The sequence below is a fragment of the Chanos chanos genome, chromosome 3 (assembly GCF_902362185.1).
Source record: "Chanos chanos chromosome 3, fChaCha1.1, whole genome shotgun sequence".
NCBI lineage: Eukaryota > Metazoa > Chordata > Actinopteri > Gonorynchiformes > Chanidae > Chanos > Chanos chanos.
Window position 1 is genome coordinate 53,538,833 of NC_044497.1, and position 18,422 is coordinate 53,557,254.

Below are 18,422 nucleotides of genomic sequence, written 5' to 3' on the forward strand. Positions count from 1 at the left end.
ATAGATGCAATTAACAAACCGTTTTGGCTAAGTTTCTTAAACGGTTGTTTGCCGTTAGCCTGCAAAAGGGATCATGACCGTGAGAGGCGCCACAATGATGAAACTCATTCTCCACTAGGGCGCGCCACTTGCTTAAATTTTAATCTGTTTAGGCGTTACATCACGCTGGTTTAGGCCACAGAGTCTTGTGCGTTTTAACTTTGTGTGTGATAGTGACATACTATCCATATTATGCGATACGATCTGCTTAACCGTTGCAGTTTTATTAATGAATTCATTGCATATTCAGACACGGGGTATTTTTTGTGCTATATAATATATGACGGAGCTCTTTTACACTTTCCTGAAGGCAACCAATAGTGAGCGTTCTAACTTCAGGATGGTCGCTGTTACACTAACTTCAATTGGTTGTCTTTCACAAATACGTAACACCCGTGTAACGAGAAGAGCGTCTGCGTTTTATCTCTGAAAACTTTTGCTTTGGTGTAGAGAAGGGGGGTCTTTTGTGCCGCCACTGGATTTGCTTATGACTACATCAGTTGGATACTCTTTTCCTTGATATACGTAAAGGACTTTTTCGTGCGTTATGGATGGAACAAAGTTTACTCTGAGGAGGACAGTCGGATTACCCAGATGACCTACTGCACTTCTGGTCTTTGCAGTCAATATGAGCATATACTTTACTGAATTTACGTGATATACTCATAAAGCATTCTCTAGGCGTTAAATTGTTTTTGTTGCCGGAGACAGTCATGTTGGGTAATGGAACAGTATATGCAGGAAGGAAGAGGAAGAAACCTGTCCAAAAGTCGTAAGTTTTTTTGCTGTACCCTACCTTTCAATTCTGTCTTTACGTAAGATTATAATTCTGAAGATGAACTCTTTGTAATGCCGTTATGTACATGAGATATCTTTTCTCTCGTTATTACATGATGTAGCTGCCCACTGCCAAGTAAAGGCATGAAGACTCTGAATGTAAAAGTTCGCCATTGTATCATTTTTGTGTCCGTACAGGAATAGGCGCACATAGATCATGCCTGAAAATGTGTTGCTACTTTCGCACGCGATAGTCGGTTTAGGGGGAGACAGTGAGGAGAGCGAGCAGGGCAAAGTTTACAGTAGAGGCACGTGGTCTCGTTTCATTATGAAAGTACAAACCCCGTAAATTAGTGTAACGCCTTGCCAGACCTAGTTTCACAGTTGTACGAGGACAATATTTACTCTCTCTCTCTCTCTCTCTCCCTCTCTCTCTCTCTCCCTCTCTCTCTGTCGCCCCTTCAAGAACTCTGGTGCATGTTCAAACTTGCATCAGAAAGTGCTGTTTATACGGTTTCCATTACATTCACCACGTGGAATAGCCTACTGTTTGACACACGTTAATTTAGTCAATTCTCTAGAGATATTCCAGCTGATGTTGAGATTTCTGACAACAGGAAATCAAAAGCGGTGGAGAGCTGAAATGTATATGTTTGTTGTTTTTTCCGAAGTAGGTCAAGCAGACGCTGTCTATAATAGGGGCATTAACCCACGGACTTTGGACTTTTGGAAAACAGCGCGAGCTCACTGACCCACCCGCGCAGTCACAGAGACAAAAGTCCTAATTTACCTTCCTTATCAAAAACTGACTCCTGTGCATGGATTACCTCAGTGTCCCCTGTGAACACGAGAATGACACTGCTAATTTAGAATTATGGCGCATAAATCCACCGCTCCACTCCCGTTGTACTGTTTCAATCTGTCCATAGATTCAAAGGCTGATTTGTACCTGTAAAACAGGTGTACACAATCCACAGCCTATCAGAGTGGTTGGTCGAAACGAACAGAAAGAAAGAGACGTTTACACAGTCAAGGGCCTAGGTTTCAGCACTATAGTTACTTTGCAGATGGAAATGGGTGATTAAAAAAAAAACCCTATATGACTGGGTAAAGCGTCTTTTCTGAACGTTAGAATATTGCATTTATACTCTCTCCCAACCAGTCGGCGTTTGCAAGAATACAGAAAACAGCAAGAGGAGACCCATTTAAGTGAAGCGAATGTCATGCATAATAGGCCACTTGTTATCCTTATTACAAACATACTCCAGAACTCTCTCAAGAGAGTTCTTAGAAATTCATTTCTAATACACTATCCTTAGTCGCCGAAGACAGGTTTGTGTACTTATATCTTGGTGCCGAACGGTGGACAACAAAGTAGTTAGATTTTCATAATTAACATTTCTTTATTACTTGAGTATAAGCAGTGTATATATATATATGAATCATTTGATCAGGGGGCAAAGTACTGTTCTCTGTGTGTGTGTGTGTGTGTGTGTGTGTGTGTGTGTGTGTGTGTGTGTGTGTGTTAAGGATGAGAAGAATGGATTAGATCAACAGGATGCTCTCCTGTTTTTATGTATTCATTTATTTATTTATTTTAATGCAAAACATCAGGGGGGTGTTCCAGAAAGCGGGTTTAGTGAAAACTCTTAGTTAATTAACTCAGAGTAAGCAGTAAACCTCCCTATGGAAGAGCCCTATGGCTTTGTTTTGCTGGGAGAATGAAGCCATAGGGCTCTTCTATTAGGAGGTTTACTACTTACTCTGAGTTAACCAACTCTGAGTTTTACTAAACCTGCGTTCTGGAATACCCCACAGAACAGTATATACAAACATATGATAAACAGCAGGATAACATATAACAAATGCAGATATGCTCAGGGTATAGAACAAAATACATACAGAGAGAACAAAGAGAAAGAGGCACCGGCTGTATGTGTTTTAACAGCTTTTTGTCGTTTTTAAATACTGTCAAAATATCACCATAAATACGGGAAAGGAGGATTTTTGTCCTGGAAATCCGCCGGCAAGTAAATGATACTTGCTGAGAAATAACTCCTGTCTTTTTTTTAGCAGCACGAAAGGCGTTACCGACGATGTCGTTAAATCGAATCCATCGAAACGCCATCGGGATCGACTCAACGGAGAACTGGACAACCTAACCACCCTGTTACCCTTCCCCGATGACGTGAAAGGACGGCTCGACAAACTCTCTGTGCTGCGTCTTAGCGTAGGATACCTCAAAGTGAAAAGTTTCTTCAATGGTAAGTGATGTGTTTGAGTCATAATAATTACCGGCACAAACCGTTGTCTTTTCAGGCATATATTTCTTAGGTGATTTCACAGATTTAACTGGAAATCTCAAAAGAGCTGTTTTTTTTTTACACTTTGTGACTAATAGTGAACTTGGATTTGCAGTGACTCAGACCTGATATGTTTGGTGTTGATTCTAGCTCACAAACAACTCAGGAACTGGGTCAGTTCTGTGTAGACAGAGGGGTTTTTTTTTTTGTTTGCTTGCTTGTTTGTTTGTTTTTTTAATACCAATTTTTGGGATAAAACTTGCTTTGCTTTTGCTTTGCTTCACGTTGACTGATTTATGTTGTGTTATATGTTTGTGTGTTTGATTGTGAATCTTTTAGCATGGCAAAGGTAGAGACAGCCTGATTGACAGGTCCTGACAACATGTCTGTTAGTTTGTGTTGAGCATACATTGCTGATGTTAGATAGGAGGCTTCTTGGGAGAGCTCTGCATAATAAATGAGATTCTTGGGTGTTAATGACTCATTGATTAAATTACAGGTGTAGGCTATTTTCAAGGTAACAGAAGATTGTGTCAACAGAATGACTCATAAGCTGCAGAAATGTGTAGATGCCTAGAAGAACCAAGCAAGGACGAGAAGTACAGTCTATTCCGTCGGTTAGCTGGGGACACCAGGGCAGAGAAAGGGCACCATCAGGCACAAAGCTGCACTAAGTGTGTAGTAAGTACAGTCAGTGAGCGTGAAGCTGCATCTCTATTTGTGAGAAAGGGGGAGGAGTCAGATGTCAAAAACGGCCAAAGGAACAGCCAAAGAGGTTTCCCATTGGACGGTCTTGACTTTGGGCTCAGACGATCTAGCTGACTGAGAAATCCTGCTTTGTAGAAGCTCTTCAGCGGCTTCTCTTTTAATCACTTAAATCTTCAATCCGTAGCGTGGACAGCGGGGCAGTGGGCGGGGCTCTGAGGGCTCTGGAGCATGGAGGCACGAAATAGGGGCTTACTTTCAACAAGGGTGGGGGGGGAGAGGAGCTCTCTGAATCAGCCAATCTGCCCTCCTCTCCTCCACAGTCCATACATATCTTAGAATCTGAAGGACTTTTCATCATGAATGATGTCAGATGTATGAACATGACGACTGAGAGAAATTATTTAGAAATTCATTACTGATTTGTATCTGTGACTTTTTTTATTATTTTTTTTTTTTAATGCCAAAACCGACAGGAAGAGGGGTATTTTTTTTTTTTTTTTCATATTTCCAATATTTAGATCATCAAAGATCACGATGACTGTAGTGTGATTACTGCAGCAGAAGAATGGAAGTTTCCACATCAGTCAACCAGAATGGTCTCTGATTGGCTGAAGATTACACACACCAGCTACACACAAGTAAAAAAAAATCAGCCTCTCACTTTAAGATGGGGGGGGGGGGCGGCAGGACCCTGGCCCTCCAGGACTGGATTTAAAGGACTCTGCTGTAAAACCTGTTTTTCCTCAAACTGGTCCTCAAGGGTCCCCGGTGCTCTTTGTGTTTCAGCTCCACGCGAATAGTCTCTTGATTCAGCCCGTCAGCTCATTGTCCAATGAGCAGTGGATATGTTCGAATTTGGTGTAATGTTGAAAAAGCAGAAACGGAAATAAATGTGCCTGCCGTGGGAACCCTGAGGTCCTGGGTTGACAAACACTGCTCCAATTCAACCAGTTTGTGATGTACTGAGTCTTCATTTGTTTAAGCTTTCAAAAAAAAAAAAATCCCATGAAAGGCAATTATATTTAGCGCGTTCCACTCTTCATAAGGACAAGCATATGTTACGCAAAGGGAGTGTTTGGCTCAGTTTGCACTGTCAGAGGGAAGTTCATTGAGGTTTTTTTTTTTTTTTCATTGTGTGTAGAGTTAGGATGAAATGTAAAGGGGCTTGAACTCTGCACCACAATGGAAAAACCTGTTGAACAGGTCAGCTAATCTGCTCAAGGTTTTCAGGAAGCTCAGACGTTTTTCCATTACAGACAATCTAATGGGAGGGAAATTGTATGTATATAATAAATAAAATGTGTGTGTGTGTGTGTGTGTGTGTAAATGTACAGTTCCTCCCTGATCCAATGACATGTTGACATATCACTGTACACACAGATACATGGATTGGAGACATACCAGAATATTCTTTCAAAAGAATTTAGATCCATAGGGTTTTTTTTTTTTAAAGACTTTGACAGGTTCCAGACGAGCAAACCTAGCAGCCCACCCGATACAGTTCTGTCCCGGCATGCCCTCACCTGTATCTTTAATATGTTGGGCAGGTGTTTTATTAGGTCGCTATCGAAACCCTCTCGTGTTACTGTACTCTTTGGGGAGAAGTGAGGAAAGACTCATGTGTACAATGGGTTTGTGGTCTGAGCAGAGACTAGAGAATGTTTTATTAAAATACCCAGGAGAGCATATCAAGTGTGTTAAAACAGGGGCTTGGCAGATTTGGATCACCTTTTTAGTTCATGCTGTTTTGTCATTTTTGTTGTGATACCAGTTGGTAACTACTGTGTGTGTGTGTGAGAGAGAGAGAGAGAGAGAGAGAGAATACTAGTCATTGTGCCAGTTTGGTTGGAGGTAGCTCAGCGTTTTTTTATGTATGGAGTCTTTGGACCATTCATGTCTTTGCAATTAAATCTACAACACAGTATTTCTGATATTCTGTTCCAGCCAGTTAATATTTACCAAATGTTGATGTTTACATTTTGAAATCGAGTAAATTAGTAAAGTTTAGTCAAATCTAGCAAAGTAATTTGAAACTTGAAATATTGAGGCATCCACTACTGTTAAAAAGGTATCAGATCTAGGCAACTTTTGTTATATTAAAGGTTGTAATATAACTCGAGTGTATTTGATAAAAAAAAAAAAAATGAAGATGATAGACTTAAAAAAAAAAACAGTTGAAGGCAAAAGAGATTGTGAAGGATAAGTGTTGTAGTATGTGATAAAAGCGAACCTTCCCATTTAAAATCGTTTGTGGATTGAAAATCAAACGTGTCAGTGTTTGAGTGACCTTGTTTGCCTTCCACCTTGTTTGCCTTCCTTAGAAAATAGAGCTGTGTCATCATGTTCTTTCTATTTTCAGTCTCCTTCGTCTGTTAAAAGCACTGTGGCAAATATGTGAGGTGCAAGTTCATCCGTGACCGGATTTAAGGAAGCTAGTTAGACAGAACTTGGCTCACATTTTTATGTCTGTTCACTTTATATGTTGGAATACACGCTATGGGGGTTGGGTTTGGTTTTAGCAGTTGGCAAATCATGTCTCCACAACCAAGAGGAATATGAAATATTACCATATTAACATGCGGCCCACTGAGATGGCAGTAGGTCCTGTTATTACAGAGGGATAGAGTATTTAATCTATTCCAAGATGTAAAAAAAAAAATTGCTTTTCCAACAATGGTAGGAAAGTAGCACCTCAGTTACTTTGCACACGTCTAAAGGGGTTCTGGGTAAGTTTATCTGGACAAGGCTCATGTTACGGCCGAACCATGAACGATATGAATGGAGTGTGTGGTGTCGCTGAGAGGAGTCAGCAAGTGTAAGAAAATGAAGGGGGAAAAAAGTAGCCCGCTGACATATTTCTATACTGATGAGTATAGAGTCATCTTCAATGAATGGCCTGGGGGTGTGTGATCAGAGTAGCACCGAGTTTCAAAACGGAATTCCACAGAAATCTGAAACTAAAGTTAATTTTTTTTATTCTCCTTTATCTGATACTTTTTCTGTTGTTTTTCCCTAGTTGTTGACTGTGTTCTTAGTTGGAGAAGGGGTTAAGTGAGGGAACGACTAGCAGCTAAACCAGTGATACCAAATCCTTTTGACACGTAGGATATAATATGGCTCACAGACAAAGGAAAGAGCCTATACCATTACGTACAGCGGTGATGCCAGGGTGTTATTGTTCTGTGGTAACTGCCCATAAAGAATACCTCTGTGATGCCGTTGGTTCGCGGTTTGCATGTGACTGCTACGAACTTATCAGCGTTGCATCTAAATTGTGACCCATGTTAGAAATGTCGCCACCGAAGAGATAGCACAATACATCCGCCTGTAATCATTACGCCAGAAATAGAAACATCCATCGTAATAGCAGCATTGTACAAAACAGTAGGGACATGTTGAAAGATTCAGCTCCGTGGATGTGTGTTCTCTCCAGAAACGGTTAATCTTACAGGCAAATAACTTGTTGCTAGTAGCCAAAGGCTGGAGGACAAATAGGCCTAACATACAATTTAGTTGTTCAGGTTCTTTTTTTTTTAGTTAACACATTAATATTAATCAAAATTACACATTTTATTGACGCATTTCAATGTTGTTATTTTTAGTTGTTACTTGTTGTTTGTTGTTGTCATATTTGTGACTCGCATTCGTTTTGCATCTGTGAGGACGTCCGTTACAAAACGTTAAGCCGAGTGAGATTCAAATTTAATGAGGGGACCCACGTGTTGTTTGCTGCGTGGGAGTGTTGTATCTTTTTCTCTGGATAACTGGAAGTTTATTTCACTAGTGCAACTTGTGCGACGGCAGGACAGAAATGGTCGTGCTTCTCTTTTGATGACTTTTGAATCGTAAATTTTTGGCTGAAGTGACAGCTTTACTGGGTTCCCCTAAAGAATCGGTCGGCAAACACGTTTGTCTCTGTCGCACTAAGGCAGGCGCATACTGTAGCCCGTGTCCGCCTTTGTACCTGTGTTTATTTATTTGGGGGTTTTTTTACTCTCCATCGAATGACCTGTTCACACATGCACAAATAATACATGCTTTTGTCATTGATGTTTGATTGTACAACACTGAATGTATAATCTTTAAACAACGAATTTGTTTGTTTATCTCTGCATTTTTCATACGCTGTCAAAACAGCATTGTTCAGTAGAAGCTGGGTTTATCTTTAACAGGATGGAGTGTGTTCTCTTGATACGGCTTGTTTGCTAATCGGTTTTAAACAGTAAACAGTCAAATTTGTTCAAAATCTCCATATCAGAACAATAAGCTGTAAACTTGGTAACATTGTCATTAGCTAGGACATTGACCCAGTTGTGATTAGCAGCGATTAATTTCACAAGAGATGAAAATGGAATACTTAGCCAATGCTTTCTCTCAGATTCACTCTGACCTCTCATCTTTCCTTTCCTGGTAAAAGGTTTTTAACAGGGTCACAATGAGCAGTTTGTTTATGACCATGATTGAGTGTGAATGCTGTTAGTAATGCCTTTCCTCTGCTAGTGCTTTTGGTGACCATGACATCAGACAGTCCCCAGAGAGAACAGAACGGAACATTGTCTGCTTCTCTCTCCCATAGCTGCTCAGACATAAAAAGTCAAATTAAGCCATGCACTTAAGAGCACAGCATTTTCCAGTGACAATATATGCAGTTTTGCTTCGGATTTTTTGGGTCTGCTTGTTTGTTTGTTTGGTTGGTTGGTTGGTTGGTTGGCCGGCCAGATAAATTGTTATTCAGTCACAGAGGTCATATTTAATCTTAGTCACCGCCAACAAATAATAACCACAGAAAGCTGGTGCCGTGGTAAAATGGGAAGGTGTGTGTCTGTGTATGTACACACTCTGTGTTCCTCTGTTGCCGTGACAACAGACGGGCTGAGTATACTGCAACACACAGGTGAAGTAAACACTGCCGACACCTGCCTCTCTGACTAGACAGTACACACACACACTCAGACACATACACACATGCACACGCACACGCACAAACACACTTTACAGTAGGTGGTTTCTGTTATCTCTGACTTTTTAGCATACATGTATTAATAATTATTTTAACAATAATCATCTATGATCTGTAATTGCATGTGGTTGTATATTACAGATCCAGTGTTGTGTAGTTATGTTGAACATTACGGGGAGTCCGTCACTCTTTGACGAATTGCAGGAGAAATATTTTCCCTTCAGGACTTACAGTCTTGCAACTATTACCTGGCCAAAGGGGGTGTGGGTGTGGGTGTGTGTGTGTGTGTCGGTGTAGGTGTAGGTGTAGGGTGGGTCAGTAGAGATATCCTGCGATGCATGCTAGGCCTCATCTGCTAATCACTGTCTTTTGAACGTTGCTTATGGAAAAGAAGGATGTGAAAATGGACGTTGCCAGATAAGCAGATCTGTCACTGTCCTGTGCAGACAAGAGGCTATGTAAACCAAGAGAAGATACCGTTAAGATAAGGTAGCCTTACGGACCGAGGATACAAGATGCGTCTGTCAGTCTGGTTTTGTGTCTGTACGGTGCCGTTCTACTCTCTCTCTCTCTCTCTCTCTAAAGCACCAGAGTTGTGAGTTATATTCCTGATGGCTAAAATCACGCTATTTTAATTCTGTTTTGTTTTGCATTACTAGTTTTTATAGTAATCTTGTTTGCATTTGGTCTCTTACTTCCTCGACCCCTTTTCCTGCTTGGCTGTACCGCAGCGAGCCAATCGGACGCTCGGTATCAGATCCGCTCTCACAAAAACGTACCGACCATCTCGGCCGCTGTTCCCGTCGCCCCTGTGTTTGCGCGCCCACGTTTCCCTCTCCAGAAAACAAGGGGGTGTGAACCGGACGATTGGGTTACGCTGCTGAGCGTTACTTAAGTGTAGGTCTCAGGACACACTTAACAGCACATTTTGTTCCGAACCCATGGCTACCTGATCCAACTTGTCTGCTAGTCATCCTCACCTTCATTAGCTTGCTCAGGTGTGGCAGGGAAGTGTTTTGTGCCAAACTGTCCCGTCCAGTCTTGGTTTCCCAGGACTACGAAGCAGCGCAAAGGCGTGCAAACTGCATAGATTTGTGAGGGAACAAGTCTGATTCACCCGAAAGGCGCAGTGTTGGTACTGCTAAGTGGGAATATGTTGGTTATTCAGTGTCGTGATACTGTCCTCACAGGTTGTTTGTGCTCCTGTTAACACCGTGTGTAAAACACACTTTTCTGCTCTCGCTGAGCCTCAGATCTGTCGTCTCCCAACTGACCCATCCGTGGATGACTCAGACAGATGCCGCTTTCTCACAAGGCGAAAGTAGGGCAGGCAGAATTATTGCCCCCCCCCCCCCCCCCCCCAAGCTTGGAAAGCGTATTCATGTGTACTGTTTACCCAGGCGCTCTCAAGAAGTGGGAAAGTGAGAGATAGACATAGAGAAAGAGAGAGAGAGAGAGAGAGAGAGAGACTTAAAGCAACAGGAAGGGAGGCAGGAAGGGCCAGAGGTTTCTTAACAGGGTCTAACATTGGGAGGATCTGAGCTTCTGGGTTTTATTCTCAAAACGCACAGGTCTTTGTGACAGGGAGGAGTCTGTTTCTGGAAGAATGAGACTGGTTTTCAAAGAGCATTGTTTGAGAAAATAGAGACGGAGACATGGAGAGACGTGAAAAGGGTTAGGGTTATGGAGAGGTAAGGCTGACGTGCCATCAGGTCATTAAGAATAGGAAATGGGCCTATTATGGCAAACTGGGTCCACAGCAGAAGCTTGAGATAAGATTACAAAGATTTCTAGGGGTTGACGCAAAACAGAATCAATTCCACAATTCACAGAATTGTTTTCCCTCGGCCACGGTTAAGCGTGATTTATGATTAGATCAAAATCGAATAGGATGCAACTTTCTATAATTATCCAAATAATCCAATACATTATTGACCATGTTCAGTCTCACAGGTATTTGATTTTTAGGTGTAGTTTTGCACGACAGCTTTCACCTTTACTTCCCGTAGCTTTTACCATTTCTGACTTTTTAAAAAAAAAAAAAAAAAAAACTTTAAAGCTGGGGTGACATTATTCGTTTGAACTTCTAGCAAATTTTAATCAAGTGTAAGAGAAGTTTAAAGTAGAACTCCCTGTGTAATTATAGTATATGTAATTAAATTCTGCACTTAAAAAAGAAAAGTCACTCACCAGGTTTGTGAATTAATGGGGTTTTTTTTTATGTGAGCAAGGGACATACAGTATATATTCTATAACAACCGAGAGATTATTTTGATTCTGTTGTTTATGAGGCTAAATGCGTTTGTGTTTTGCAGCCACTTTAAGGAAGAATGATTGGTCTTTGTCCACGGCTTGCGCTAAGGGAACAAAAGCAACCTCCATAGATGGGGTCAGCTTCTCTGAGGGAGACCTGTTGCTTCAGGTGAGTGAAAGCAAGTTCCACGTGTTTTATAGGTTTCTTTTTTTTTTGACCAGCGGTTTTCGACTTTCAAAAATGAGTCTGCCATATACTGTATGTCTGTCATAGCAACGAGCTTTCATGTGTATCATGTGTTTTTGTTTTTCTCCTCAGGCCCTGAATGGCTTTGTTTTGGTGATCTCTGCTGAGGGCCATATCTTCTATGCATCTCCTACTGTACAGGATTACCTTGGTTTTCATCAGGTCAGCTTCAAATGAAGAATAAAATCCAAGTTCACGTAAAGCTAAACACTCCTTGCATGATTATTTCCAACTTCCCATAACAAGATCCAGGATTTTTTTCCAAAATGCACAATTTAGGAACCAACGTCGGTTTTAAACTCAAGAACGCTGAGAGTTCCTTTGAAAACAGAGCACACTCAGTCTAGTTAAAGCAGACCTAGATTTTGGAAAATGGATCCTTTTCTCACTATAGGAGTTGAATTTAAGTAACGTTTTTTCACTCAGTGTGTAGTAAAGTGTCATACAGGCTAAATAAGATGGTCACCATTTAACTGATAAAGTAAAACACCATCAGCCATCACAGCCTTCTGCTGTCTTTTTCTGTTGATATGTTTATATATTTTCTGTTTTTAGTCGGATGTGGTTCATCAGAGCGTGTTTGACCTGATCCACGTCGATGATCGTCCCATGTTCAGATGTCAGCTCCACTTCGCCCTCAACCCCAAGAACGAAAGTGACGGTAGGCACACTGGCCGTCGCACTGATGATCTTTACTGATCAACACAAGTTGAAGGGCTGACGAGTTGAAGGGTTAAATGTAAACTTGTGTTTTTCCACCGGTTATGCTTTTTCCAGACACACAGGGCAACGGTGAGGGGTCTGGTAACTATGAGAACTACAACCTGCAGCACATTCCTTTGGAAAACTCCTCTTTCCTGGAAAGGAGCTTCTGCTGTCGTTTTCGCTGTCTTCTGGACAGCTCCACTGGTTTCCTGGTGAGACACCCACCTTCCCAGAAGCACCAGTCAAACTCCTTAGTGTTTAAATGGTTTTGTGATACACATACACCAACTATGCCATAGATGGACCATTTCTCAAAATCAACAAGGCTTCAAACACAGCTCCTCTCATCCCTTGTGTGTCCAGGCTCTGAATTTTCAGGGACGGCTGAAGTACCTCCATGGGCAGGAGCGAACGGGGGAGAACGGCTGCACCTCCCATTCTCAGCTCGCTCTGTTCTGCATCGCGTCTCCCGTTCTTCCTCCCGCCATCCTGGAGATCAGGAGCAAAACGCTAATCTTTCAGACGAAACACAAGCTGGACTTCGCCCCCACAGGCATTGACACCAGGTGCTACTCAAAACACCAGTAATCCCCGGACTAATGTGACAGATCAGTTATTTTAGTCATGTATAAAAACGTATGATCTAAGCAAAAATAGTGGTTTCCTGCATTGTGACAGATATTGGTTTTGTGATCTCCGGAGGTTGGTTGTTTTAATGGTTTTTGGATATTGCGTAATGTGATGTCTGTTGTGTGTTTTGCAGGGGGAAAGTGGTTTTGGGCTACTCCGAGTCAGAGTTATGCATGACCACTTCTGGGTATCAGTACATTCACGCGGCTGACATGATGTACTGTGCAGACAACCACATCCGAAGTACGATTTCAACTCCTTCGCCTCATTATCACTAGGGTTGCGTACCGAAACCCGGTGCCAATATGGCATCGGTTCCCATATGATCGGTATCTACCGGACCATATTGCAACGCAGATTTCGGTGCCTCATTTCGGTGCCACTTAAATGTCTGAGCTGTCGATTGAAATATTTGCCCTCTGGTGCTCTGAAATGGACGTTACAGGCAAATGAAGCATCACTGCACGTCAGGTGCCATGGCTAGTTAACATTACCCTTGCCCTGATGGCAGCAGACGCCCACAGTTAGCTAGTAGCTACCTCGACACCTACGGTCACAAATATGTGATCGTGTCTGAGTGATCCCCACAGCCTACGGTCACAAATGTGTGATTTTGAAATTTTGGTAATTAGACATCCTATGCTGACATAACAATGGGTATTAAAATTCATCATGCAAATGTTCTCATTTTTGTGGAATACATAAATAGAGAAAATCAGTCTCATTAATGTCACTTCTTTATTAGCAATGTAGACAATACTATCGCTCGGGGTATGGCTAACGTTATCAACCTAACTTTGTTTACAAAGTGTAACATACACAATAATTAAAAAGTAAGCGGTACATGGTTTAACTTGATTTACTAAACGACTGCCTAAAAGTTGGTAACATAACTCACTAAATTCAGTGAAGCTTTACTCAAACTAAAGACACACCTACAGTGACGCCAGTATCTTGACATGCAGCCATCTGTTTACATGCCTTGCCAGAAATGTCTCCCAGGATGCACTGAACCGTCACAAAATGTAAATAAACATGGCTGCGCCCAGTGGTCAATATTGACGTCAGAGGCTTAACATAAGCACTTGCAACGGTGTTTAGCTTCATGGAAATCAAATTTGTTCCTACAAAAGTAATAACCATAAAACGGAATTTAACTTAGTTAAATTCCGTTAAATTTTAGGAATTTAAAAAGATTAAATACGGTTAAAATGCCTTAAGGTAAACGGTCTAAAGTACAGCTGTATTTCACTCAATAGGATTCCAACACCGGGGGGGTTTCCCCCTTTACATGCAATTGTTTTTAAACATTTGCTGCGCGGCCCGCGGGGTATTCCAGAAAGCCGGTGTAGTGAAAACTTAGTCAACTCAGAGTAAGTAGTAAACCTCCTAGAAGAAGAGACCTATGGCTTCATTCTCTTATCAAAACAAAGCCATAGGACTCTTCTATTAAGAGGTTTACTACTTGCGCTGAGTTAACTAACTCTGAGTTTTCACTAAACCCTGGAATACTAAATCACTAAATTTCTGGAATACCCCCTGGGACGTGCAGCAAATGTTTACAAACAATTGTGTGTAAAGGGGGGAACATGTCAAAATTAATGAAGCATCTGGCAACACACGGGATACACTTGAAAGCAGATGGATATGTCAGTTTATCAAATATGATACAAAATTTGCCTTAGAAATAAAAAAAAAGCCATTCTTTAATGCCATCAATCTTCATTTTGTGCTTTTTTTTTAAGTATCGTCTCGGTTCAAGCACCGTTTAGGCATCGGCACCGTTTCAGAAGTATCGTTGTAGCACCTGTATCAGAAAAAACCCAAACAATACCCAACGCTAATTATCACATAACCTGAAGGATTTGATTTGCATTGATTTGACAGAGTTCGTTTTTTAGATGTCTGTTGTGTAAACCAGGCAGTCGTTATGCATTGTTTTAGCTTCTTTCTCTCTTTCTTTCTTTCTTTCTTTCTTTCTTTCTCTCATCGCAGTGATGAAAACAGGAGAGAGTGGATTCACAGTGTTCAGACTCTTGGCTAAGAATGGAATTTGGGTTTGGGTTCAATCGAATGCCAGACTGGTGTTCAAAGGAGGAAAACCAGAGTTCATCATAGCCCGGCAGAAACCACTAACGTAAGTCACAACATGCACTCAAATGGATCATCAGTTTTATTAGAATGGAAATTTACCCCGTAGAGTGTCAAACATCAGATAATGATCTGGGCCAGATTTACTGAGAATGACAGTAAGAACAGCTTGGGCAGCAAAATAATGCGACAGCAAACTGTTTCCTGTTTGCTGACAACTTAACAACCGATAACAGTGGCAAACAGTTTCCTTAAAGGAAGCCACAAAAAGGAAGAATTCAAAAGGTGTGACAAAATACTCCATATGTCATATGTTCGCCCTCATTCACCTGTTGAATTATTCAAACTATACATTGGAGTGTGGATCTCTCCCTGTGAGACTGATACAATACGCATGTTGATACAAGATCAGTGATCCGATACATGAACCATACATTAGATTCGAGACGATTTAGCTCTGTTTCGATGGAATACGATGCGATCCAATGTGATATGATCCAGCACAATACAGTTCCATATGGTGCAGTCAGTTCTGTGATGTTTTTGACACCGGTTGCAATACAAAAATCCAGTAAACCTAAGTCAACAGAACCCAGTTATAATGTATTTTTCTCAGCAGTTTGTGAAAAATCAGTTAACTTGAAATAATACTTTCCAACAATCCATCTTCATCAGTGACTTACAAGTCAATGTTTATTGACTTTTGCTGGTGCATCATAAATTAGCTCTCCATCATTCAGCAATTGATGTGACATTCTCTGTTTGACAAGTTCAGCAATGTGTGAGGAATAAACAACAGTGGGAGTGGCATTGTGAGGACACGCCCACGTCATGGTGACTGACAGTCATAGAGAAGTACAGACGGGAAGAGTGAGAAGCACAATGCGAAAGGAGGTTAATTTGATGACGTTTCTAAATAACAACAAACGTCTGATACAGAGATGCCCTCCCAACCTTTGTCCAATGCACGCTGTTTGAATTAGTCCAGCCGTGTCATAGACATTCAGCTCGGCTCACCGATGTGCCATGCTTACTCTAACTGTTAAACAATCAAAACATATTCCTTTTGTAAAATAAACTTTAAGATTGATTTTTCCTTCCCCTGTTTCTCTCTCTCTCTCTCTCTGTGTGTCCCCCCCTCGCTCTCTCTTTCTTTCTCTGTCATCAGGAATGAAGAAGGTGAGGAGCATTTACGCCAGAGGAGATTACAGCTTCCTTTCAACTTTGCGACCGGGGAAGCGGTTCTGTACGAGACCAGTCCCAATCTGGACGTGCCAAAGACCCAAAGCAGCCTTTCCCTACCCTTTCAGGAAAACGAAACCTCTGAGCAAAATGGTTTGGACCCCAACTCCCTCCTGGGCTCCTTACTCCGGCAGGACCCTTCCGTCTACGTCCAGTCCTCAGACGCAGGTGACCCTCAGGTGTCCCTTGACAAGGCCTTCATGGACAGTCACGCCCTTCTTAGCGTCCCCAGCGACACCTGTAAACAGGTTCCTCAGGTGCCTTGCGACAAGCAGGATCTCACCACTCAGGCCATGCTGGACTCTCTTGAACAGATCCTGGGAAACAGATCCGTAGGTGACACGTTCGATGGCTTGGACTTGGATCAAGCCGAGCTGAAGGAATGGGAGAACATCCTTTTGAAAATGCACCTGGAGAGAGGAGAGGAACCAGTTCAGCTCAGCAACATTCTGGCCAACGACGTGTTCTCCTACGTGGAGGACGCCCTGCTGAAGGAGAACAGCCGTCCAGATGGCCCTCAGCAGACCAGAGCAGGCAAAGGAGCAAACACGACCTGCGGCCAGAACGGTGCTGTCTCTCAAAATGAAGCCAGGCGGTTGATCCAAGACAGGGTGTGGCCTACCAACCACAACGTGAACCAACAGAATACTTCAGTCTTCGATTCTCAAAAGCAAACGACGATATTAGTAACCAATTCCAAAATGAATGTGTATGGATATGGAGGGCAGAGCATTCTGGGTAAGAGAACCGAGAGTGGATCTCAGGGGTCACTGAGTCATCGTCCTGATATCCCATCAAAGACACTGAAATTAAGTTCTAGCCCGTTCCTCAAAACAGAGAACAGTTTCTCTCCCCAACCCAATAGTCACCAACTCCCTCAGCCAACAGTCCAGCAGTTTATGCTCCCTGTAAAAAACTGTCACATCACAGATAACATGCAGTATAACTTCTCTCACGAAAGTCCTCGCCTTACAAGAAATGTCTATGAAAGACGTTTTCTAGAACAGAACCAGAATGTTATGAACCAAAGCTTAGTGCAGTCGTCGCAGCAACAAACTCCACGGCAACCATACCCTCCGATTCCAGTGACTGGCTCTCAGAGATCAGGATATGGTCCACAGGACTACATTTCCCATATTTCTGCTGTATCGCAGCACTCACACCAAGGTCCTCCGCCAACATTGCTGAATGGTCAGCAAATAACTAACCACGGACAGACGGATTACGTCTCCCATGTACCCTTAGTAACATCCTGCCCACAGAACCTGTCCAACAGTTGGATCCGTGAGAGGAATGACGTAGGAGAACAGAACAGCGCTGTTCGTTTCAACTGGCCTGTCCCCACTCGTCAGAACGGCACCTTGCCTTTCCGTGACCAGCAGTGACTAACCCCAGCTCCGGATAACACAGACAAGAACTTCTCCTATTAGTGGACATCTGGATTTTTTTTTTTCTCCACGGACCCAGGGGTCTTTTTTTTCCATCTCTGGCAGATGCGTTTATCACGGACATAGAAAACAAAAAAATATGGTAGCAATGTCTTATGTGGTGTCATAAATGTGAGGATGTGTTTCTTTAACAAAGTTCAAGTTTTTTTTTTTTTTTCCCCTAGTCTGGGAATATTTAGCCACCTGAGTCCTGAGCACACGTCCATCCACTTCCATTCATGCTCTTTCATCAAAGAAAAGATTATTTAGATATGAATAATGTCTAATCTCCCCACTTTCTTTGTCTCTCGTGTCCCATGGTTGAGCCAGTAGTCAAAGATAAATTAAGTTCAGGGAAGCTGATAAAGGCAAAAGTCAAATCAAGTGATTTCAAAGGATTTAGATGAGACAAAAAAAAAAACCCTCAGAATGTCATGTGGCACGTCAGCTTGGTCACCACTTCTGAACCTGGACAACTTTCAGCTGAAAACTTTGTGTATTTTGTGTTTCTGGATCCATTTGTAAAGAGCAGAAAAGACTACACCCGAAGAGCTCTTGTACTGTGGAGAACATTATTTTGTTTGTAGAGTGAGAGGAATCTCACATGGCAACGCACAACTGGACTAAAACCTGGTATTTCTCCTTTTTAAAGAATATTTGTAAAGAAGTTTTAACAATTTATATGCTTTACTGTTGTATGTTGTGAGAGTAATTTTCTATTCTAAGCACTTACTGGAAATATATTAAATATATTTAGTCACTTCTTTGTGCCCTTTAAATAAAGCAGTGATTGACTCATTTGTTCGAAAGCAGTTTTCAAGTTTTAAAAAATGTAAAAGTAGACAACATAACTAGCACTACTCTGTTTTCTCTTCTTGTTTTTTTTTTCATCTCATTGTATTTTGTACACATTGCAGGTATGTGACAGAGAATAGTGAATTTGATTCACGGTAGCCTGTATGGTTTTCCGATCAGACTGTTCAATTGTTGATCTGATTTACAAAAGAAATTTCAAAAATGTTTTCTTGCATGTACATGCA

General features: G+C 41.7%; 1 protein-coding gene across 2 annotated transcripts; it reads left to right on the plus strand.

Annotated features, from left to right (window-relative positions):
• Positions 1 to 500: 500 nt before the first annotated feature.
• Positions 501 to 18,047, plus strand: LOC115806575 (aryl hydrocarbon receptor-like). Of its 2 annotated transcripts, none has more exons than XM_030767377.1 (10): positions 501 to 811; positions 2,890 to 3,080; positions 11,103 to 11,209; positions 11,360 to 11,449; positions 11,843 to 11,948; positions 12,065 to 12,204; positions 12,356 to 12,558; positions 12,756 to 12,865; positions 14,618 to 14,759; positions 15,882 to 18,047. In XM_030767377.1, the coding sequence occupies exons 1-10, from the start codon at positions 753 to 755 to the stop codon at positions 17,338 to 17,340; spliced, it is 2,607 nt and encodes an 868-aa protein (XP_030623237.1). In that variant the 5' UTR covers positions 501 to 752; the 3' UTR covers positions 17,341 to 18,047. The 2 variants fall into 2 exon arrangements, with proteins under 2 accessions (XP_030623237.1, XP_030623238.1); XM_030767378.1 differs by having other exon boundaries at positions 2,893 to 3,080.
• Positions 18,048 to 18,422: the final 375 nt, after the last annotated feature.